At 37.2% G+C, this 24,376-nt stretch overlaps 1 protein-coding gene across 1 annotated transcript in view; it reads right to left on the bottom strand.

The window, feature by feature from the left end:
* The window catches only part of LOC140498864 (vomeronasal type-2 receptor 26-like), a 32,421-nt gene extending 11,840 nt beyond the window's left edge, over window positions 1–20,581 (bottom strand). Inside the window, exons 1-2 of the mRNA XM_072599645.1 lie at window positions 19,689–20,581; window positions 2,407–2,634 (exon numbers count right to left, since the gene is read on the bottom strand). Coding sequence (XP_072455746.1) covers window positions 2,407–2,634; window positions 19,689–20,573 — 1,113 coding nt within the window. The 5' untranslated portion in view covers window positions 20,574–20,581. The remainder of the gene's footprint in view (window positions 1–2,406; window positions 2,635–19,688) is intronic.
* Window positions 20,582–24,376: the final 3,795 nt, after the last annotated feature.

Below are 24,376 nucleotides of genomic sequence, written 5' to 3'. Positions count from 1 at the left end.
TTTACAGAAAATTATGGCAAATTTTGTTTACCTGGAGTTCATCACATAGTATGCCAATTTCATGATGGCATGCTTGCTGGAGTTGCTCATAATGGACCATGCTCTCGTGCTTCCCCAGGCATCAATAGAGTGAAAAAAAGCTGTGTACTTGCTCCCTTGTTTTTTGTCATGATGTTTTCAATCATGTTGTCAACTGCCTTCAGTGAGGACAAACACTACATCATGGTCGGCTAATGCATTGATGGCAAATTATTCAACTCAAAAAGGCTACAAACCAATATCAATGTCGAGAGAGTATTGGTTCATAATTTTCTGTTTGTGGATGATTGTGCACTTAATGAAGTCTCTGAAGCTAAGATGCAACAAAGGATAGAATTATTCTCTGCTGCTTTTGCTAATTTTGGTCTAACAATTAATAGCCCCACACCATCCATCCACTGAACCATCAATTACAGAAAATGGAGTTTTGAAGATGGTGGATGTTCATTTACCTCAGCAATATACTTTGCAAGTATGTATACTTTACAATGATGGTGAGATTCATACAAACATTGCCAGAGCTAGTTCAGTAATTTGAGAGGTTCCAAAGGAAAATTTGGGAGAAAAAAGGTAATAGACTGACCACCAAACTGAAGGTCTATAGACCTTGTGCCCACCTCATTGTTGCATGTCTCTGAAACCTAGACAATATACCAGTGGCATGCTGGGAAATTGAATTGCCTCCATTTGAATTGTGAAGATTCTGAAAATCACCTGGCAGGATAAGATAACAGACATTATGGTCCTTGCTCAAACTAAACTGCTAAGCATTCAAACTACTGCAGAGGTTGGCACTCTGATGAGCTCACCGTGTTGCTTGAATGCCAAACAAACACTTTCCCAAAAGACTGTTCTATGGAGAACACCCACAGGCAAGTGCTCAAAACGTGGTCAGAAAAAGTGATGCAATGACAATCTCAAGGGCTGTCTTAAGAACTCTGGAATTGACAGCATGGCATGGAAGACACTGGTACAGGACTGCTCAGCATGGCCCGCCCTCCTCAGTGAAGGTGCTGTGCTCTTTGAGCAAAGCAGAATCGAATTAGCTCAAAACAAACGCAAAGTGCACAAAATTCAAGAATCCACTCCAAATGACATGGGCTATTTGTGTCATCTGTGGTAGAGCATTCTGAGCTTGTATTGGTTTGGTCAGCCACAGTCAGTCACAATGTAACATGGCTCTTATATAGTGATGTCATTTTGGTCCTCTTCGAGACTGAAGGACAACCACCAACAAGTTTCTTCTGTCTTACTTTTAGTTGGAGAAATATTTAAAGGAGTGAATCTTAAAAGGTTGAGAGTAAGCCATCATAAATCCAGTGTTGAGAGTTTACAGCTTAAACTGTACCAGACATGAAGCCAGCACAACCCTGGGAAACAAGACTCAAGTCTAACAGTATAAAAGGCCCTGTTTTTTTTCCAATAGAGATATTGAATTTGGAAATCTATTTGGTGAAATACATTCTTTTAGAAACTATTTTAATTTTGAAGTATTTATGTATATATGTATGATGCAATTGGTATAAGGGAGAGTGTGCTCAAAGTGTTTGGTAAGGAGAAATATTTGCACTTTTTCTTTTTGCTGTATCTCCTTGGTAAATATGACTTTGGAAAAAACAACTGATGTTAATTAGTGAAACAATATTGGAGTATTGATCCCTTGTAATTTAAATTGGAAAAAACATCCAAGAATTGGAACTTGAAGTAGGTCCTACTGGAGACATCACCATGACCCCTACAGCTTATCCATGGATTCCCAATAGGGAGATTGTAGCCATGAAGTAGAGACACTAACTCATCAGTGTGAGAATGAGTTGGAAGGAGAATCTTCAGAGATTGATGAGTTAGAGTTCTACAGAGACACAGACTATTAGAGGACATTTAGATATTTGACCAACTGGGGAAAATGTACATCGCACCTATTATCATTTCAATAGAAAGAAAGCTTTGGGCAGCGGCTGAATGAAATTTTATTTTAGCTCAACTGAACTGAGAGGAAGTTCCACCACCATTCATGAAGATGCAGGGAAGTGAATAAGAGCAGTGGCGTTGGGGGTCAGAAGGCTTTGGGTATATCTACTTTTCTGAACCTCAGTTTTCTTATCTGTCAAACAAAGGAGTAGACAAGTTGATCTTTAGGGTCCTTTCCTCTTCTGTCTCCTTTGAGCCTAAATATTGCTGTTTTAAAGCACTTACTCGATTGCTTATTTTTCCCTTTTTTATCCAAAAGTTGATTTTAAAGGCAAAAGAAAAAGAGAAGGTGAGAGATATTTTCTATACATAAATATGGAAAGTTTCGTGAGGTAATTAGAGCGTGATATGTTCTTATGATTGAATATGTAAATTGATATGCGAATAATCTCTGACCTTTGAACCTTGCCATCCCCAATTGATGGCTTCCTCACATATTGTGAAAACTCGATCAGATGAAGTTATGGGGATAAATTCGCCCACTTTCACCAGGATTTCAGTTTTATTAGAAAAGCATATAAAGTTCTTAATGTCATATCGAGCCTCAGAACTTCTTTTCTCATCCAGAAACACCTGATCACCAACACTGTTGTTAAATTGAAGGTCCTTCAGAAAGGAGTGGAGCTGAAAGGGAAGAGAAACTTGTCATTTATTTGAGTCTCCTAGAAGTAAAACCTGTGCAGTTTGACAGATATGCAGGGGCTGGTCAACTGAGATTTGTTACCCTGTTGGAAGTGATGATACATATGACCTGTAATTCTGCCTCATCCACTTATTATATCTATGTCTTTGGGCAATTTATTTATCTTCTCTCAGTTTTCTTATGTAAAATGAGGGGAAAAACATCTAATAAGATAAAATATCAAAGTGCATTGTACATATAAAGGGGTATAAAATTATAGTTATCATTCTTAATTATTGTGATTCCTTTTATTCTTATTCTTCATAATACAGAAAAAAGAGATCCATGAAAGGAAATGTTCTTGTAAGGGAATCTGTCTGCCTAGAAGGGAGGTGCTTTCGGACAAGCTATGATTTAAGTGAGATGTAGCTCATGACTAGAATATGTCTTTGGAAAGGTTACTTTATTCAAAAGGAACAAGGTAGAGCACCAATTTTGTCACCAATTATAAATAAACAGGTTGAGCAGCAAGTTGTGTTGAATCCTGATGCTTCTTCCTGATCCTCAGTGTTCATAGAATTGAAGGTCTCTAAACACCACCTATTTAATCTAACAATATCCCTCTAGAATGCCTGGCCCATAATTACCAAATTTCTTTTCATTTTTCTTCTGATTCATTTCACCTTCTAGCCTTCACTTAGACAAGAATATATCCTGAAAACACTGATTCCTTTGTCACCCTTTACAGTTCAGACTAAACTTTCTCGTATCTCTTGACTTACTTATGATGGTATAGGAGTCAGAGTATTCCCCATTGGCACTACAAGATCCTCCCTCAATCATCTTCATTAAGCAACTTTTACGTTGATCTTCATGATATCCAATTTTATTACCTAATCCAAATCTTGCTGTTTGTCTTGTCCTGACCCCAAAACATTCTTTCTTCCTAAGAAAGAACTCAGAGATTACAGTCTTTATCTTTTTTTTATTTCATTTTTCCTGTTAGGAGGCCTAAAATATACCAATTGATAGTCTCACACATCCCTCAATGTCCATTATTCTATTCATTAGCTATTTTCTTTTCCTCAGCTACACACAGAAATGGTCATGTTTTTTGATGTTACAAATATTTTCAAGTGTTTTACTTGCATATTCATTAACTGAAACTTTCTTTATCCTTATTTCCTTTTTCCTTTATTCCAAACTCCGTCTTCATTAGGATATTTATTCCCTCCAACCCTTAATTCTTTCTTTTAAAAATTATTTATTGTATTTTTAATTTGTGGAAGAAAATACCCATTTCCATAACAAAGTATAATAAAATATGATTGCACATGAAATTGTTAACCTAGTATGTACACATCATTATTCCTTTTTAATATATAATAAATTTACCATGTAAATTTCTTTCTGGCTTTTTTGTTCTTCCCTCTCCCCACCATAAAGATGCCTACCATTAATAAACACACAAACGCATGCGGAAAATCATTCTGTCCATATTTCTATTTATCTGTTCTTTCTCTGGGTGAAGAAAGTACCTTTCTTCACATATCCTGTATAGTTAATTTGGGTGGTTATAATGACAACATGTCTTTCTTTGTTTAAGGTTGTTCATAAAACAATATGACTATTACTGTACACACCCTCATCTTGATTTTGCTCATTTCACTCTTTATTATATTGTGCATATATCCATGTTTTTCTCAGATCTTTAAGTTCATCATTTCTTGAAGCAGAGAAGTTTTACATGACAGGGGGGTGTAACGCCAGTCATGGAAGCACATCTGAGAATTGCTGCTGTGAATAATTTTAAGGGCTTAATCGCATAGTACAATTAACTATTTATTCAACAATAAACTAAGCATTGTTGAATAAAGTAAAGCATAACATTCATAGCAACATCCTTAAGCAAAAAAATATCATTTAATACAAATATGTACCTCATAACACTCAGTATGTCATATGGTGCCTAGCATACATCATTTCATCTTCAAAGTCAGAGGGTCACAGACTAGGGTCTTACCTAGCATGACAGATCCTTAAGAGGTAGCAGAAAATATCACACCATCCACCCCAGGTCACTGTAAGAACAATCTCTTCATTCAATACACTATGTCCATGTAAAGTCCTCTCTCATCTTGACTAGAGGCTGACTTCCAAACCCCACAGCTTCTCTTCTGTGTGCTGACTGCTCCCAGCTCTTGCCTAGGTTCACACACAGGCAGTTCTCTGCTTCTGTTTCTTGTCTCAACTCACAGGGACTGTTTCGCTACAAACTCTGTCTGCTTCTTCCTGACAGCAGGCTCCAGGAGCTCCTGCCCAAAGTTTCTGTTTCTTGGAAAACAAAACTTAACAGGGCTATAAAAATTTTATACACATTACTAGTGCCATCATCTCAATTCACTCATAAAAACCAATGGACAGGGCTCCTCTCTGAGAAATTAACACAGACCAACGGACAGGACTTCTGTCTGAGAAGTTAATACAGATCAATAGACAGGGCTTCAGTTTGAGGAATTCGCACAGATCAGCAGCATGCTGACATCACAAACATTCTTTCAGTAAGCCCCCTCCCCCCAAGCAAATTCTCCTAGCCCACTTAAGATCGTTTTTCTCTCTCATCTCTGCTTCTCTCTCTACACTCTACTCTCCCTCCAAGAAATACAATAAATATTCTGTTTCCAATCAAAGACTATTGTTTCAATCAAAGGCTCTTGATTCAGTCAAAGGCAACACTCAATCAAAAACACTTCATTGACTAAAACTCAATCTAGAAAAACAGCAAAAAATCCTACTTTCCTTTCTATTACAAGGGGCCAACTCCAGTGTTCCTAGTCCATGTATTGCCACTGGGCCTAAATGTCTCCATAGGAGAAAGTGAGACTGGTGACCTTCCTCACTTAAATCCAATTCACTTGCAAATCATGGCATCATCTTCTTGTTGCCATAATCCGCCTTAAAAATTAAAAAAAAAAAAAACAAGTAATAACCTATGAGTAGTAGTAGTAGCAGTAGTAGTAGTAGTAGTAGTAGTAGTAGTAGTAGTAGTAGTAGTAGTAGTAGTAGTAGTAGTAGTAGTTGCCACACTGGGAACCCAACTGGTCAGCTCCAGTTGGACAATGCAGTTCTCTCCCTACTGTCGTCCTTCTGACCATCCCCTTCCTTCCTTCCTCCTTTCTTTCCTTCTTTCTCTCCTCCTCTCCCTACCTCCTCTCCCTCTCTCGATATAGGGTACACCCTTATATGTGGGTGCTTAGCCCAAAGGAATAGAAATTTTGATCACTGAAACCTCACAAGGTATCTTGGGACTTGTAGGGCAAATTTCCCTTCTAAGGACCTTTCCTTATCCCCAGGTCACTCTGGCTTTCATTGATTAGCTAACATGAGGTCCTAGCACAAGCCTCATTTTGTCATTGCTTGGTCCTTGATTTCTCAGACTTAGCAATTGTTTCTGTTTTGGTCAGATATCCTGAAGTCTTCACCTCTCATACTGATTTTTTGCGCAGGTAAAAGAGGCCTTTATTTGCATCATTTCTTATTTAACCTTAATCACTGAAGGGGCCTTGCCTCAGCCAAACTGAGAACTTAGAAAGACATAAATTTAAAAAAGGCCCAAGATCTCCCACTGTATCTGGGGCCATCTCTAATCATCCTGAACTGTATCTTGTCACTGGACCTAGATGGCTCCAGAAGATGATGCGGCCCTTTCTCACTTAAAATCAATTCACTTGCAAGTCAGGAAATCACCTTACTTATGTTATGGTCCTCTTTGAGAATTAAGGACAAACAATATTCCATGACAATCATATACCACAACTTGTTTAGCCGTTATCCAGTTGAGGGTCCTTCTTACAATTTCCAAATCTTTGCCACTACAAAAAGAACTTCTATAAATATTTTAGAAGATATAGATTCTATTCCATCTCTCTAAATCATCTTTGGCAATATACATAGTAGTGGCATTGCTGGGTCAGGTCAATAACTCTTTTGGCATAATTCCAGAATGCTCTTCAAAATGTTGGATCAGTTCATAATTCCAAGAAATTAGTGTCTCAACTTTTCGAAATTCCCTCCAACATTTGTTACTTTCACTTTTAATCATTCTATCCAATTTGATCAGTGTAAAGTGATATCTCATGGTCATTTTAATTTGCATTTCTCTAATCAATAATTATTTACAGCATTTTTTCATATGAATATAAATTGATTTAATTTCTTCATTTGAAAATTAACTGTTCATGTACTGTGACCACATATCAATTGTGGAAATTCTCAAATTCTTATAGATTTGACAAAGTTCTTTATATATTTTCTATATGAAACTTCTGTGTGATAAACTGTTGATAAAAATTTCTCCCTCCAATTTTCTGCTCTTTAACTCATCTTGACTACTTTTGTTTTATTTGTACAAAACTTTTTATATTTAATGTAATTCAAATTATCCATTTCACACTTCACTCTGTTCTCTATCTCTTGTTTAGTAATAAATCCGTCCTTCAAATTCCTTGTAATATTTTTCGTTTCATGTGTGTGTGTGTGTGTGTGTGTGTGTGTGTGTAAATAGTGTAGGATATTTGTCTATGCCCAAATTTTGCCATATTGCTTTCCATATTTCCCAAAAGTTTTATCAGCAAAAAAAAAATGAATTTTTATCTCACAATCTTGTCTTTAAATTTTTCAAATAAAAAGTTTCTATTTATTTGCTGTTGTAAAGTGTGTGTCTACTCAGTTCCATTGATCTGTGTTTCTATTTTTTAGCTGGTATCATTTAGTTTAGGTAATTACTGCCATATAATTTGGTTTAAGATCTGGTACTCCTAAACCTACTTCCTTTACATTTTTTCTTTCATTCTTTTGCTATTCTTTATTTTCCAAGTGAATTTTGCTAATTTTTTTTCTACTTTAGTCAAATAATTGTACTTCAATTCTAAGGTAATTCAATTACCTCATTTCTTTCCAAAACCTACACTTGTTATACAGTCCACCCAAAAACAGGGTCAAAGTCAGGTAGACTTTTTGGATTGGTTAAGGGATATGGTTCTACCATCTACAATCTGTGTAAAATCATTGAGAAGTTGAAACTGGGAGACTTTGAGATCTGGCATGAGACAGAATGATGTGCATACATTGAAAACTGAGCCAGAAAGCACTGGCAGAATAGAAGCAAAAAGATAAATGGGAAAATAGAACTGAGATGAGACACAGAAGGGAGGGATAGAGAAAGGTCATCTGCAGAAGAATCTGGTTGACCTTACTAGATGTACCCATCCTTTCAAGGACTAAGAAAAATTTTAAAAAAAGATTTGTTCTTTCCCCAACTTTTCCTTTCAGTACTTATCTGCCAACAGACACTGTAGTATATGTTTTTAAATTTCTTTATGCAAATGTTTCTGATAATTTGAATTTTGCCTTGCCAATTATGCCAGGAATTAGAGAAAAATATGAATGTAAATTAGGGCAGAGAGCCCAACTTCTGCCTGAATGCTAATACTTTTCCTAATAATGTCCTCATAGTGATTATCATTGTACTCTTAAGTTTCTTTTTGCAATATACTTCTTAGAGCAACCAAAAAGGGAACAATATTGCCAAGAGGGGCTGTGTTATTATTGCTAAGCTTAAAATGAACTATTAGGAATATCAAATATGTATTTATCTACTTTATGTTTCTGATGCATATTTTATATGTGTGTATATATGCATATGTAGGTGTATGTATAAGAAATGATCTTCTATACTATATTTATTTTTTCCTTTTACAAGTAATTGTTTTTTTTTTCATAGCTGCCTTTGTCCTCTAACTCCTAAAATCACAGCTCTTTGTTTCTGAATTTAGTTGAGAGTTTAGCTGGTTCATGATGGGTACACTTTAAAAATCAAGCTATTCTTACCTCAACAAATTTAGTTGACCATGGGGAATGTGTATGAAAGTAAGGGAGTTGGGCATGATGCCTTTGTAACACCAAGATATCCTTCAAGATTGTGTAGTTTGCTGTCCAAAAGTCTGGATCACTATCTTGAACTTACATCCTAACAATAAGCAATTCATAGTTTTATGAGAGAAGTGTGTATGCATGTGTGTGTGTGTGTGTGTGTGTGTGTGTGTGTGTGTGTGTGTGTGTGTGTGGGTCATTGCTAGCTCCCATTATCAAACTTGCAACCAATTGTTTTGTTCCCTGTGCATTCACTCGCCTTCTGTCATCTACCCTGTTCTGTAATCTCCAAAACCTATATGATGAAAATTATGTTCTTGCTTCGGGTATGTGGTATAAATGGAGATAAGTCATTAATACTTCAAATGACAGACAGAAATCACCAGCTAAATAATGTTATCTTGCTTGGAGATTTGCCTCAGTGGGCCCTTTTGTTCAACCTAGAAGCTCTATGTAATAATATATATATATATGTAAAAATTGTACTGTTCTCCATTAGTTGTTTTTTTGAAGACAGGCACAGTTTATTCTCTTTCTTTGTATCCCTTGTACTCAACAAATTGCCTAGAGTGCAGTGAATCCTTCGTAAGCCCACTGGATGACCAAATTACTTGAAACTAAGGAATGTTTAATTCTTTGTATTTGTATCCCAGTGTCTAGTAAAAGGCCTGCACTAAGAACAGCTCATTCATTTAAATTCATTGATTGGTTGACTTGTTAAAATGTGAGACTACGTGTTGTTTAATTTGCATATGAAAAGTCTAAAAGAAAAAAAAGAAAACTCTGCCTCTAGGGCATAGATTGACTTTCCCTTTTTGTCCCAGATATTAAATTATGGAGACCAACAGAAAAACTTTGGAATTTTTAAAAAAATGGTCAGCATGGAAACACAGAGATCATTGGGGAGACTGTCATTCCCTGGTTATGGTCTAGTGTGCAGGAATAAGGGTTTGGAAAATTAATTGGATGGTCATTGTTAGTAAGGATGAGAACTCTCACTGAGAGGGCCCAGGCTTGCTGCTCGAAGAATTATGAAAGTAAGAGGTCCTGGAGTTGGCAAGTCTAAGAACTGAGGTCTCAAGGGTACAGAACTCAGAAGCCTCCTGCCAATCCAAGACTAGGGGTCTTTGTTCTTTTGGAAAGAGCCTAGCGGGTTCCCATGAAAGGTGTGCAACTGAGGCTGAGGATGGAGGTAGTGAAGAATTCAGTTGGCATCAAGGAGCAAGTCCAATAGCATGATCTAGTCAATGGAACCACTACATTCTTGAAGGAAGAGCAGGCACAGTCTATTAGTTGATCAATTCATTCACAAAATAAGTCATGGAGTTTTTTGAAGCCTTATATGGAAAAAACATCAAAGACCCTCAATTCTGAAGGTCAGAGTTGCATTGAACACATGTGTGCCTCACTACCATTTCCCTTTTGGTTTGCATTCACTATATACATGGACATAATACGTATTTTTTGAAAGGTGCATCCCAGTGCACTGAGTGTTTAGTGAAGCCGATTGAACACCACCCTGCAGATGGAATTTGGAAGGAGGAATTCTTGGGGGGAGAGGGGATAATGATAAGTTCAATTTTGGTCATGTGGAGTTCAATACGTATACAGGACATTCCATATAAGGTGTACAATAGACTATAGAAGAGGCAAAACTGGAGAGCAACAAGGATGAAAGAACTAATTCATGATACTGTCTTTTATATTTGATTTTCCTGTTAAGTAATTTTATTCTGTATTCAAATTCTGTATTCTATATAACCAACCTAAAGCTTCTTTTCTGTTTCTGTGTAAAAGTTCATTTTTATAATTCTGTCTCCTCTTTCCTTGAACTTAAGTATCAAAGGCTTAAACTACTTCACAAAGTTATAGAAAAGCTCTCTTAATATTTTCTTAAAACTTTAAATCCACATTTTCTGTAATATTTGTATCCTTGATAAGTTGAATATACTTTTAACAGATAGTCTTCGGAGCCAAGACGGTGGAGTGAAAGTGGGGACTCCTCTGAGCTCTGCCATGAACTCCTATACATACCTTTAAAAAGCAAATCTGAGCAAATTTTAGAGTGGCAGAATCCACTAGGACACAAGAGTGTGACAGACTTCCAGGCCAGTACAGCCTGAATAGTCGATAGGAAGAATCTGCTACACAGTGCTGGGGGAGTGCAGAATGTGCAGGCTACACCAACAAAGACTCACCATAGTCATAGTGCAGTGGGAATGGGTCCAGGTGGACTGAATCAGAAGCAGCAATGGGGATTCCCAAGCCTCTCAGCATGGAATGGGAGTACAGCTGAACTGAATGAGAGAGAAGTGCAGGGCCCGGGGCAGCAGCTGCAACCACTGAGGCAATCAGCCCACAGACTAAATGTTTGAAAGTCACCTACTCCAACTTCCAGGAGTCAAGGTGGCAGAGTAAAGCATAAGCACTTTCACCCTCCCCTTGTTCACCTTGAAAAACCCAGAGAATATAAGCCCAGGAAAAATCCTGGAATAGTGGAGCTTGAAGAATGGGAAGTCTTTCAGCTTGGGAGGATAGAGATCAATGGAAAGGGTTCCATTTACTGTGACTGAAGGAAGGACAGGAAGTGTCCCAGCAAGCACCACCTCAATGGACCAGAAGAAGAGCCTCAGCTCAAGTGGAGGTGGTGCTTGTAAGGGCCATCCCCAGGATCCTAGGCATACCTTAGCATAGCCAGGAGAATTGGGCAGACACCAACGCAGACAGGGTTCACCAGCTACTGAGCCTGTCTGTGCTCTAGTGTGACCTAGGGGAGGAGGAGAACTCCTATGGTCACATCATCCCTCCCCCATGCCTCACACCAGGAGTTTCAGTGTAATCCCAAGGAAACTCAGAAAGACTTTAACTGGCCTTGGCTTTCACACACACCAGCCAGCACAGCACCAGGTAAGCTGCAGCATTATATAACCTCCAGCTGAAAGAACCAGAGGCCAGAGCACACAAAGTCAGAAACCAGGCTCCAAATTCAAAGCAAAAGAAACATGGGACAGAGCCCCCTGTGCCCCAGAAGCAAAGATCCTCTTTCAAAGACAGGAAAGGGGGCAGAGCCTAGATGGTGCAGTAGAAAGAGGAACATACACTAGCTCTTACCCCACAGCCCATAAAATACCTGTAAAGAAGAACTCTGAACAAATTCTAGAGAAGCAGAAGCCACAGAAAAATGGAATGGAGGAGATTTCTATCCCAGAGTGACCTGAAACACCCACAGGAAAGGTCTCGTGCACCAGACGTGGAGCAGAGCCCAGCTTTGCCTTGACCATACAGCACCAAAAGGGGCAGATCCGAGCAGACCTGAGGGACAGAATCTCCAGCAGCAGTGCAGATCCCTCAACTTACAGGTGCCAAAGGTCAGTGAGAGGGTCTTTTCAGCTGGCCGAGAAGGGAGCAGGGTGTCCCCATAATTCGGGCTTCCTCAAGTGGCAGCAGTAGAGGCAGCAGTGGATGGGTTTCCCAAAGCAGGCAGTAGCCTGCATCCATTGTTGAAGATCTCCTGGTAAACCCCCTGAGGGAACTGAGCCCTGTGTGGTGGCCCTGCCCCCTCCTGAGCAGCTGATCGTAATCTGACACTGAATAGCAGCCCTGCCCCTGTCTAAAGGCCCTGAGGCTTTGAAGCAGCTCATCTGAAACCAAAAATTAATTGGAAACTAAATAATCTCATGCTAAAGAATGATAGAAACAATAATTTCAATAAAGAAAATGACAATAATGGAAAAACCTATCAAAACTCATGGGATGCAGTGAAAGCAGTTCTTAGGGGAAGTTTTATATCTCTGAATGCTTATATGCATAAAATAGAGAAAGGGGTGATCAATGAATTGGGCATTCAACTGAAAAAGTTAGAAAAAGAACAAATTGAAAATATCCAGTTAGATACCAAATTAGTAATACTAAAAACCAAAGAAGAGACTTTAAAAAATGGATTTAAGAAAGCTATCAAACTGATAAATAAAACTAAGAGCTGATTTTATCAAAAAATTGAACAAAATTGATATACTTTTGGAAAATTTGATGAAAAAAAGAAAGAAGAAAACCAAATTACCAGTATCAAAAGTGAAAAGGATGAACTCACTTCTAATGAAGATGAAATTAAAATGATAATTAGAAATCATTTATCTAATTGTGTGCCCATAGACTTAACAATCTTAATGAAATGGATGAATACTTACAAAAATATAAGTTGCCCAGATTAACAGAAGAGGAAGTTGAATACTTGAATAACCCCATCTCAGAAAAAGAAATTGAACAAGCCATCAATGAACTCCCTAAGAAAAAATCTTCATGGCAGAATGGATTTGCAAGAGAATTCTATCAAACATTTAAAGAACAGTTAATTCCAATACTGTATAGGCTATTTGGAAAAATTGGCAAAGAAAGAGTCCTGCCAAATTAATTTTATGGTACAAATATGGTGCTGATATGTAAACCAGGAAGAATCTAAATAGAGAAAGAAAATTAGAGACCAATTTACCTAATGAATATACATGCAACAATTTTAAATAAGATATTAGCTAAAAGATATAGCAACTTATCATAAGAGTAATGCACTTTGATCATGTAGGATTTGTACCAGGAATGCAGGGCTGGTTCAGTATTAGGAAAACTGTCAGCATAGTTGATCATATCAGCAACAAAACTAATAGAAACCTTATGATTATCTCAAAAAATGCTGAAAAAGCTTTTGAAAAAATACAAGAGCCATTCCTTTTGAAAACACGGGAGTGTATAGGAATAAATGGACCCTTTCTTAAAATAATGAGTAGCATCTATCTAAAACCAACATCAAAAATTATATGTAATGTGGATATGCTAGATATATTTCCAGTAAGATCAGGGGTAAAACAAGGATGTTCATTGTCACCACTGTGATTGAAAGTAGTACTAGAAATTTTAGCTTAAGCAATAAGAGAAAAAAAAATAGAAAGAATAAATAAGGAAAAAGCTAAGTTAACACTCTTTACAAGCGATATGATGTTCTACTTAGAGAATCCTGGAGATTCAAGTTAAAAAAAAAACTACTTGAAATAATAAACAACTTTGGCAAAGTTGCAGGATAGAAAATAAACACACATAAATCATCTGCATTTCTGTACATTATTAATAAAGCCAGACAGCAAGAGATAGAAAGAGAAATCCCATATAAAGTTACCATAGACACTATAAAATACTTGGGAGTATACTTGGCAAAGCTAAGGGGACTATATGAACACAATTACAAAACACTTTTCACACACATAAAGTCAGATCTAAATAATTGAAAAACCAGTGTTTTGTGGGTAGGCTGACACTTTGACAAACCTCAAAGATCCCAGCTTCTGGGATAAGAACTCACTGTTTGACAAAAACTGCTAGGAAAACTGGAAAATGAATTGTCAGTAACTGGCCTAGACCAATGCCTGACACTGCATACCATAATAAAGTTCAAATAGGTATATTATATAGGTATAAAGAGTGATGCTATAAACAAACTAGGGGAGAAAAGAATAGTTTATTTGACATTAATGGAGAATGGAAGAATATATGATGAAACAAGAGTTAAACAACATTGTGAAATGCAAAATGGATAATTTTGATTACAATAAATTGGAAAGTTTTTGCACAAACAAAGCCAATGAAACCACGTTTGGGAAGGAAGTAGAAAATGGGAAAGAATCTATACAACTAGTGTCTGTGATAAAGACCTCATTTTTAAAATATGTGTAGAAATGACTCCAATTTATAAGAATACAAGTCACTCCCCAATTGATAAATGGTCAAAGGATATGAACAGGTAGTTTTTAGAGGAAGAAACTAAAGCTATCCATACTCGTATAAAAAGATGCTCTAAATAATTATTGATTGGAGAGATGCAAAACAAAACAATACCACATACCACATCACATCCAACAGATTGACTAACATGACAAAACAGGAAAATGATCCATGTTGGAGAAGATGTGGAAGAGTTGGAACACTGATTCATTGTTGGTGGAGCTGTGAGCTGATCCAACCATTCTGGAGAGCAATTTAGTACTATGCTCAAAGGTCTATTAAAAAATATTCATACCCTTTAACCCAGAAATATTATTTCTAGGGATGTATACCAAAGAGAGCATAAAAAATGGGCAAAGGACCCAGATGTACGAAAGTATTTATAGCAGCTCTTTTCATGGTGGCAAAGAACTGGAAATTGAGTGGACGCCCATCAGTCGATGAATAGCTGAACAAGTTGTGGTACATGAAAGTAATGGAATACTATTGTGCTATAAGAAATAACAAACAGGAGGGCCAGAAAAACCTGGAAAGATTTATATGAAATGATGTTGAGTGAAGGGAGCACAATCAGGCCAACATTATACATAGTAAGAACCAGAGTGTGTGAGCACCGCAACTGATACACTTAGATCTTCACAACAATGCAAGGACCTAAAATATTTCCAAAGGACATATTAAGAAAAGTGTAATCCACATCCAGAGAAGGAACCACAGAACAAGATTTCAGAATGAAGCATACTATTTTCTCTTCTGTTATCTTTTGTTTTATGTTGGTGTTTCTCATGGTTTCTCCCATTCATTTAATTTTCCTATGCCTCATGACTACTGTGAAAATGTGTTTAATAAGAATGTATGTGGAGCCGGAGCCAAGATGGTGGAGTAGAAAGGATGGACCTCCTCTAGCTCTACCTCAAAGCCCATAAATTACTTGTAAAAATGACTCTAAACAAATTCTAGAGCAGCAGAAGCCACAAAACAGAGTGAAAGAGATTTCCAGCCCACAAGAACCTGGAAGGCCAACAAGAAACATCTATCACACCAGACTCAGAACAGAGCACAGCCCAAGCTTGGCAGCACAGCATGGCAGAGACAGGACTGGAGCAGGCTTCAGGGCTCAGAATCTTGAGCAGCAGCACGCAGGCAGCTGCTGCAGTTCCAAGATTACTCAGCCCACAAACACTAAAGACAGCTTCAAAGGTCAGCGAGAAAGCTCTTTCACCTGGGTGAGAAGGGAGCAGGGTTGGTCCTAGCCCCAGCCCCCAGGGTGACGGAAGTCACTGAAGCACAGCCTCCATATTTGGAGCCCTTGTCTTAAGACCCTGGGGGAATCACACAGCTGATATGGACATCAGCCCTGCAGCAAGGAGGAGCACTGACCTCTTGGAGCTGGAGGTGGTTGTGGAAAGGGAATGCTACTTACAGATCCTGGGCAGAAAAGGTTGAAGTTGCTCCCAACCCAGAGTGCAGAACAGGAAAGGAGTAAACTGCTCTCTCTTGATTGTGCCACCTTGGAGGAACTGAGAACTTACAGGTCCTCATAGTATACCCTCCACTTGACAAAGGACTCAAAAGTCAAGTAACTGACTGGGAAAATGCCCAAGAAAGGGGAAAAAAATAAGACTATGGAAGGTTACGTTCTTAGTGAACAAATATTTTCCTCCATCATTTCAGATGAGGAAGAACAAGGAATGCCATCAGAGGAAGACACAAAAGTCAAGGTTTCGACATCCAAAACCTCCAAAATGAATACGCAATGGTCCCAGGCAATTTGAGCTCAGGAAGAGCTCAAAAAGGATTTTGAAAGTAAAGTAAGAGAGGTGGAGGACAAATTGCAAATAGAAATGAGAGCAATGCAAGAAAATCATGAAAAGCAAGTCAACAACTTGCTAAAGGAGATCCAAAAAAAGCAGAAGAAAAAAGCACCTCTAAGAATAGACTAACCAAAGTGGCAAAAGAGGGACAAAAATCCAATGAGGAGAAGAACACAAAGCAGAATTAACCAAATGGAAAAGGAGGATCAAAAGGTCACTGAAGAAAATAATTCTTTAAAAATTAGAATTGAGCAGATGGAAGCAAATGACTTTATGAAAAACCAAGAAATTACAAAACAAAATAAAAACAATGAAAAAATAGAACACAATGTGAAATATTTCATTAGGAAAACAACTGACCAGGAAAATAGATCCAGGAGAGACAATTTAAAAATTACGGGACTACCTGAAAGCCCTGATCAAAGACCATAGACATCATCTTTCATGAAATTATCAAGGAAAACTGCCCTGATATTCTAGAACCAGAGAGTAAAATAAATATTACAAGAGTCCAATGATCACCTCCTGAAAGGGATCCAAAAGAAAAATTCCTCAAAATACTTTAGCCAAATTCCAGAATTCCCAGGTCAAGGAGAAAATATTACAAGAAGCCAGAAAGAAACAATTAGAGTATTGTGGAAATACAATCAAGATAACACAAGATCTAACAGCTTCTACATTAAGGGATCAGTGGGCTTGGAATATGATATTCCAGAAGTCAAAAGAGCAAGAATTGAAACCACAAATCACCTACCTAGCAAAAGTGACTATAATACTTCCTGGGAAAAAATAGTCATTCAATGAAATAGGGGACTTCCAAGCATTTTTTATTTAAAGACCAGAGCTGAATAGAAAATTTGAGTTTCAAATTCAAGAATCAAGAGAAGCATGAAAAGGTAAATAGGAAAGAGAAATCATAAGGGACTTACTAAAGTTGAACTGTTTACATTCCTACATGGAAAGATAATATTTGTAACTTTTGAGACTTTTCTCAGTATTTGGGTAGTTGGAGGGATTATATGCACACACACACATACATATATATATATATACATATATGTATAGATAGATAGGTAGAGAGATAAATATAGATATAGATATATAGATATAGATATATATACACACACAGAGGGGACAGAGAAAGGAATATATTGGGAGCAGAAAGGGAGAGATGGATTGAGACAAATTATCTCTCATAAAAGAGGCAAGGAAAAGGTTTTTCAATAGAGGGGAAAAGGGGAGAGATAAGATGGAAAAAGTGAAGCCCACTCTCATGATATTTGGCTTAAGGAGGGAATAACATGCACACTGAATTTGGTATGAAATCTATCTTATACTAAAGGAAAGTAGGGGAGAATGCTGATAAGTGGAGTATATGGAGGATGATAGAAGGGAGGGCTAATGCGAGGAGGGTGTAATTAGAAGTGAACACTTTTGGGGAGGGTCAAGGTCAAAAGAAAGAATAGAGTCAATGAGGGGCAGAACAGGATGGAGGAAAATATAGTTAGTCTTTCACAACATGATTATTATGGAATTCTTTTGCATGACTACACATGTATAGCCTATAATGAATTGCTTGCTTTCTCAGTGGGGATGGGTGAGGAAGGAGGAAGGGACAGAAGTTGGAACACAAAGTTTCAGGAATGAATGCTGAGAATTGTTTTTGCATGCAACTGGGAAATAAGAAGTACAGTTAATGGGATATAGAAATCTATCTTCCCCTATAAGAAAAAAGAAGATGGGGATAAAGGAAGGGAGAGGTGTGATAGAAGGGAAGGCAGATTGGAGGAAGGGTAATCAGAATGCATAGTGTCTTGGGTGGGGGGAGGGGAGAGATGGGGAGAAAATTTGGAATTCAAAATCTTGTGGAAATGAATGTTAAAAATCAATATAAATAAATAAATTTTAAATGTATGTGTAGAACCCATATAAGATTGCATGCCATCTTGTGGATTGGGGGGGGGGGGGTGAAATGGAAAAAATTTAAAACTTGTAGAAGTGATTGTTAAAAAGTAAAAACAAATTCTATTTTAAAAAGATGGTCTTAATTAACCTCAGGACCAGTTTATCTGCATGCTTGGGTCCCTATAAATGACTTCACAATGCAACTACATTCCATAGATTCACAAAGACATTCCCTAGAGACAAAGATGATCTTCGTCCAATGTTTGGGTTGTCCCCACTTTCTTTTATGTAACCAATCATGATTTTCGATTCACATGATGTTTCCTATCTTATAACCAATTACATGATTTTTATTCTGCTCTTTTTTCTATTCATATAAAAATGATTTTGATCTTAAATTCAGGGTCTTCTGGCCAGAGGAAGTACCATTTAACCCATTGTTTATTAAGACATTTATGGACCTACTTATAAACTTGAATCTTGCTCAGAGAATTTCCTCAGTTTACTTTTTTATTATTTCACATCTGCCTAGGAGGTTTTGATTGCCTAAAAAACTTCAAGAATCATCAGAACAGACATGACCATTGAAACCATGATAGTTACTGAGGTCATTAGGTGAACTTTTATTGAAGAAAGCGAGGAAAACTGAAGATAGAACACTAGGGGCACACCATTTTAGCATGATCGAGACAAGACCCCCCAAAAAATCTCCAGATTAGAGGATGGTTCAAATCAGTCAGTGTGCGAAGAATCAACAAGAATTGATTAAGCAATTACTCCATGTCTGAAACTTTGGCAGCTAAGGTTACATGGAAAAGCAAAAGACAGTCACTTTCCTCAACAAGCTCACTATGTTTGAGGAGACAACATACAAACAATCATGTTTAAAAAAAGCTATTAAAAAGGTGAAAACATACATGATCAGCAGATGAAATTCAATAGCATTAAAGAGACATAAGAAAAGTCTTCCCACACAGAGTGAAATCTTAGTCTAGACTTGAAGAAAGCCAAAGAAGACAGCAAATGAAAGGGAGGAGAGAGAAAAGATCAGATATGTGGGACAGCCAATGAAAATGTTTGTAGTAGGGAGATGGAGTGTTTTGTGTGAGGAAATCTATAGAGGATAGTCACTCAGCCTGAAAGCACATAATAGTGGGGTTTTAGATATAAGAAAACTTCACAGTTATGGAGGGCTTTGAATACAAAAATCGATCATTTCAATTTCACCCTAGAAATGAAAGAGAGAAATTGGAGTTCCTATTACAAAATATAATAGAAATAAACAGCAAAGTGTTTCATAGGTTCATGAAGTCATATTCACAAGGATGAGATGGATGACTCAATTTTAAACCTGCAAAATAATGTGTCATCTGAAACACTTAGGTGACTAAAGTTCAATATATGTTAACAATGGGACCAGAAAGTCCCCAAAACGTAAAACTAACATAAGCCAAGAGGAGTAAGACACAATTTCAATATTTTGAGATTTTTAGTAGCTCCACTATATGCTTCCCTACTCAGACCACTTGTAGAGTGCAGAAATTCTGTGAGAGAAGGCCCTACTGTAAGCTCCACAGTCAATATCAAGAATCAGCAATATCAGCAATAGACAAGAGTAGTTCCTAAAGGAAACTTACCTGCCAAGGATGAAGCACACGACTTTCTCCACTTTCCTCAGAGGCAAACTCTGATTTCATCAGAAGTTTTGCATGAAGGGCCCAAGCCACAGCATACACTGCATTGTAGATGATGTAACTGAAGCCAGACGTGGTCACATCAAAAAGGAAGATGGGCAATGTCTCCAATGTAGCATTTCTTCCACAGTTCTTTAGCTCCAGCTTTTCATGCTTATTTTGGCACTGGAATACTGACAACCAGAACTCCTTAAGCATGATGTCCTCTGGATCTTTATGAGGATTCGTCATCCTGAGAAAAGACTTAAAACCAGGAATCTCACTGGTCACATATGTAAATATGAGAGCTCCATGGAAAGCATAATTAGGAGAATCATGGGGTCTCATGGTGATGTCCCAGTGAGATGTGGTAATACACAACTTAGATAATGGAATAAATGCATGTGAATACCTAAGAACCATAAGTGAGTCTGTATCACCATAAATGACAACTACTGTAGCTGAAGATCCAACAATTCTGCGCATAAAATTCATCTGTGATTGTTCATGTGATTGCTCACTGACAAGGATCTTCTCTGTGAAGGATGCACAGACATCATACTTTGCCATCTCTTGTGTCACTTCCCGAAGGAATTTCTCACCCCTGAGATCATCTGTGGTCACAAGACCTACCCAGGTCCATTCAAAATGTACCAGTAACTGGACCACACCTTGAGGCAAGGAGGACTCTTTGGGAGCCATCTGGTAGAGAGACGGAAATTGGGCCTTGTCACTGAGGATGGGATCAAAAGGGCCAAAAGTGAGCTGTAGAGAAGAAAAAACACTGGAATTGTTAAATTTTCTGAATGTAGTGGTACTAACATAGTTGTGGGAAATCAAAACTCTCATCAAGTTGTCCTTTCTCTATGGGGAAAAATATTGTGGTTTTTAGAATAACTCCATCTAACAGGGGAATCGTAACCAAACTAGATCTCCATTTTTATCTCCACCATTTAATCACTTATTTTTAATGAAAGAATTATCTTATCCCTCATTTATCATAACTTTAATTAGAAGGTCTTCTCCCTCCTTAACAAATATCTTGTGTTAAAATTTTTCTTGACCTAGAATTAGATATTATATTAAAATTGTTTTTTGCAATGTGATAACATTTTTTTTCTAAAAAATGCAATCATGTATATTTTGCCCCTATTTTTTGAGGCCAAAAGTATAATCCCACAGCTTTTTTATGTATAAAGTTAAGTTTAATAATAATTTTGGAATGAATTCTGGGAAGATAGAGGAATAATTCATAAATGCCCAGGACCTCCAGATTTCTTCCACAAATAAAGAAAAAATGGCCATGAAATGTACATAGAGAAGTAAAAATAAAGGTTGTAATTTGTGGTGATTGTGATAGAATACTACCATGCTTTCAAAAATTATGAGGGTGCAAAACCAAGATGGCAGAGTAACAGCACAGACTTGCTGGAGTTCTCCCCCAAAACCAAGGGCAACTACTGTAAAAAAAATGACTCTAAACAAATTCTGGAGCTGTAGAACGCACAGAATGACAGAGGGAAGCAAATCTCCATCCGAAAACAGCCTGGAAGATTGGTGGGATGTGTCTATTAGACCACACAGGGAGCAGAGCACACTACAGTGTGGGTTATGCTAGCACAGATGGGACCAGAGAAGGCCTTGGGGGACTGAATCTCAGGCACCTCTGGAAATTTCCAGACTTCATGACCCCAAAACACCAAGGACAATTTGTAAGGTCAGTGGAAAAAACCTGTGGTAACTGTGTGAGAGAGTAGAGTGGTTGGGCCCCAATGTCAGGGTGATAGAGGGTGTGGAAGAGTCCACCCATGGAGTGGAAGACTGCAGCAGCAGGTGCTGCTGTTTATGGAGCTCTAGGCTCATAGACTGTGAGAGGGATCGAGTGGCTGACACTACATCCCCCATCCCCACTGGAAGCAGAGAACTACCTTGACAAAGGGATCAAAAGTCAAATAATTAGCTGGGGAAATGAGCAAAAAACAGAAAAAAAGAATCAGACTATAGAATCTTCTTTGGTGACAAGGAAGATCAAAACATACAACCAGGAGACAACAAAGCCATATATATATCCAAATATATATATATCCAAAATCTCCAAGAAAAATAGCCATAGAAGAGCTCAAAAAAAATTTGAAAATCAAGTAAAAGAAGTAGAGCAAAAATTAGGAAGGTAAATGAGAGATGATGCAAGATAATCATGAAAAACGAGTCCACTGCTTGTTAAATGGGATGCAAAAAAAAAAGTTGAAGAAAATGATAGCATAAAAAATATATTAACCCAAATGACAAAATAAGTTCAAAAAGGCAATGAGGAGAAGAATGCCTTAAAAAGCAAAATTGGTCAGATGGAAAAGGAGGTTCAAAAGCTCACTGAAGAAAATAATTCCTTAAATATTAGAGTGGAGCAGATGGAACCTAATGACTTTATGAAAAATCAAGAAATTATAACAAAACCAAAGGAATGCAAAAATAGAAGACAATGTTCCATATCTTATTAGAAAAATAGCTCACTTGGAAAATTGATCCAGGAGGGACAGTGCAAAAGTTATGGGACTACCTGAAGGCCATGATAAAAAAAGATTCTAGACATCATCTTTGAAGGAAACCTATCAAAGCAAACTGCCTTGATATTCTAGAATCAGAGGGCAAAATAAATATTAGAAGAATCCACAGATCACCTCTGAAAGAGATACCAAAGGGAAAACTCCTAGGAATTGTAGTCAAGTTCCAGAGTTTCCAGGTCAAGGAGAAAATATAAAAAGGAGCCAGAAAGAAACAATTCGAGTATCATGGAAAAACAGTCAGGATTATAGAAGATCTAGCAGCTTCTACATTAAGGGATTGAATGGGCTTGAAATATGATATTCCAGAAGTCAAAAGAGCAAGGATTAAAACCACAAATCACCTACCCAACAAAACTGAGTATAATACTTCAAGGGAAAAATAGTCAGTCAATGAAATAGGGGACTTTCAAGCATTTTTGATTTAAAGACTAGAACTGAATAAAAAATTTGTGTTTCAAATCCAAGAATAAAGAGAAGCATGCAAAGGTAAACAAGAAAGAGAAATCATAAGGGACTTACTGAAGTTGAACTGTTTACATTCTTACATGGAAAGATAATATTTGTAACTCTTGAGACTTTTCTCAGTATTTGGGTAGTTGGAGGGATTATATGCATACAGACAGAGGGCACAGGATGAGTTGAATAGGAAGAGATGATATCTAAAAAAGTAAAATTAAAGGATGAGAGGAGAATATATTGAGAGGAGAAAGGGAGAAATGAAATGAGGAAAATTATCTAGCAAAAAAAAGGCAAGAAAAAACATTTCCAATGAAGGGAAAGTGGGGGGAGGTGCGATGGAAAGAATAAATCTTAATCTCATCATATTTGACTTAAGGAGTTAATAAAATGTACACTCAGTTTGGTATGAAAGTCTATCTTCCACTACAGGAAAGTAGGGGGGAAAGAGATAAGTGGGGGACGATAAGAGAAGGGAGGGCAAAAAGGAGGAGGGGGCAATTAGAACTAAATACCTTTGAGGAGGGATATAGTCAAAAGAGAGAATAAAATAAATGGGAAGCAGGATAGAATGGAGGAAAATATAATTAGTCTTTCACAAAATGACTACTATGAAAGTGTTTTGCATAAATACACAAGTATAACCTATATTGAATTGCTAGCCTTGTCAGTGGGGACAAGTGGGGAGAGAGGAAGCAAGAGAAGCTGGAACTCAAAGTTTTAAAAAGGAATGTTTAAAATTAATGAGAATGGAATAACAGAATGTATTAAAAACCATAATCCTACAATATACTGTTTACAAGAAACACATTTGAAATGGAAATACACACAGCGGAAAGGTAAAAGGCTAGAGGATAATATATTAGGCTTCAGATGACATAAAAAAGTAGGTACAGCAATCCTAATCTCAGAAAAAGCAAAAGCAAAAATATATCTAATCAAAAGAGATAAGAAAGGAAACAACATCCATTTAAAAGGCACCAAGGGCAATGAAATAATATCGTTATTAAACATGTATGCTCCAATTAATAAGGCATCCAAAATCATTCAGAAGTTAAGGGAGTTACGGGAAGAAATAGATAAGAAAATTATACTCGTAGGGGATCTCAGCTTCCCCCTCTCTGAACTTGTTACATATAATTGCAAAAGAAACAAGAAAGAAGTTAAAAAGGTGAATAGAATTTTAGAAAAGGTAAATATGATAGATCTCTGGAGAAAACTGAATGGAGATTAAAAAAATAATATACCTTTTTCTTATCTTTTCATGGAACATGCACAAATTTGACCACGAATTAGGGCATTGAAGACCTCATAATCTAGTGCAGAAAGGCAGAAGTATGAAATACATTCTTTTCAGATCATGGGACAATAAAAATTATATGTGATAAAGGGTCATGGAAAGGTAGACTAAAAGATAGTATTTGGAAACTAAGTAATTTAACCCCCAAAATGAGTGGGTCAAGCAAATTATGGAAATAGTCAATAACTTCATTCAAGAGAAGAACAATAGTGAGACACCATACCAAAACTAATGAGAAGCAGGGAAAGCATTTCTTAGGGGAAGTTTTATATCTCTAAAGGCTTACATGAATAAGATAAAGAAAGAGGACATCAATCATTTGGGCATGCAAA

Source organism: Notamacropus eugenii, chromosome 4, assembly GCF_028372415.1.
Source record: "Notamacropus eugenii isolate mMacEug1 chromosome 4, mMacEug1.pri_v2, whole genome shotgun sequence".
NCBI lineage: Eukaryota > Metazoa > Chordata > Mammalia > Diprotodontia > Macropodidae > Notamacropus > Notamacropus eugenii.
The sequence above is the reverse complement of the archived record's forward strand: the minus strand, read 5'-3'. Positions and strand labels throughout refer to the sequence as shown.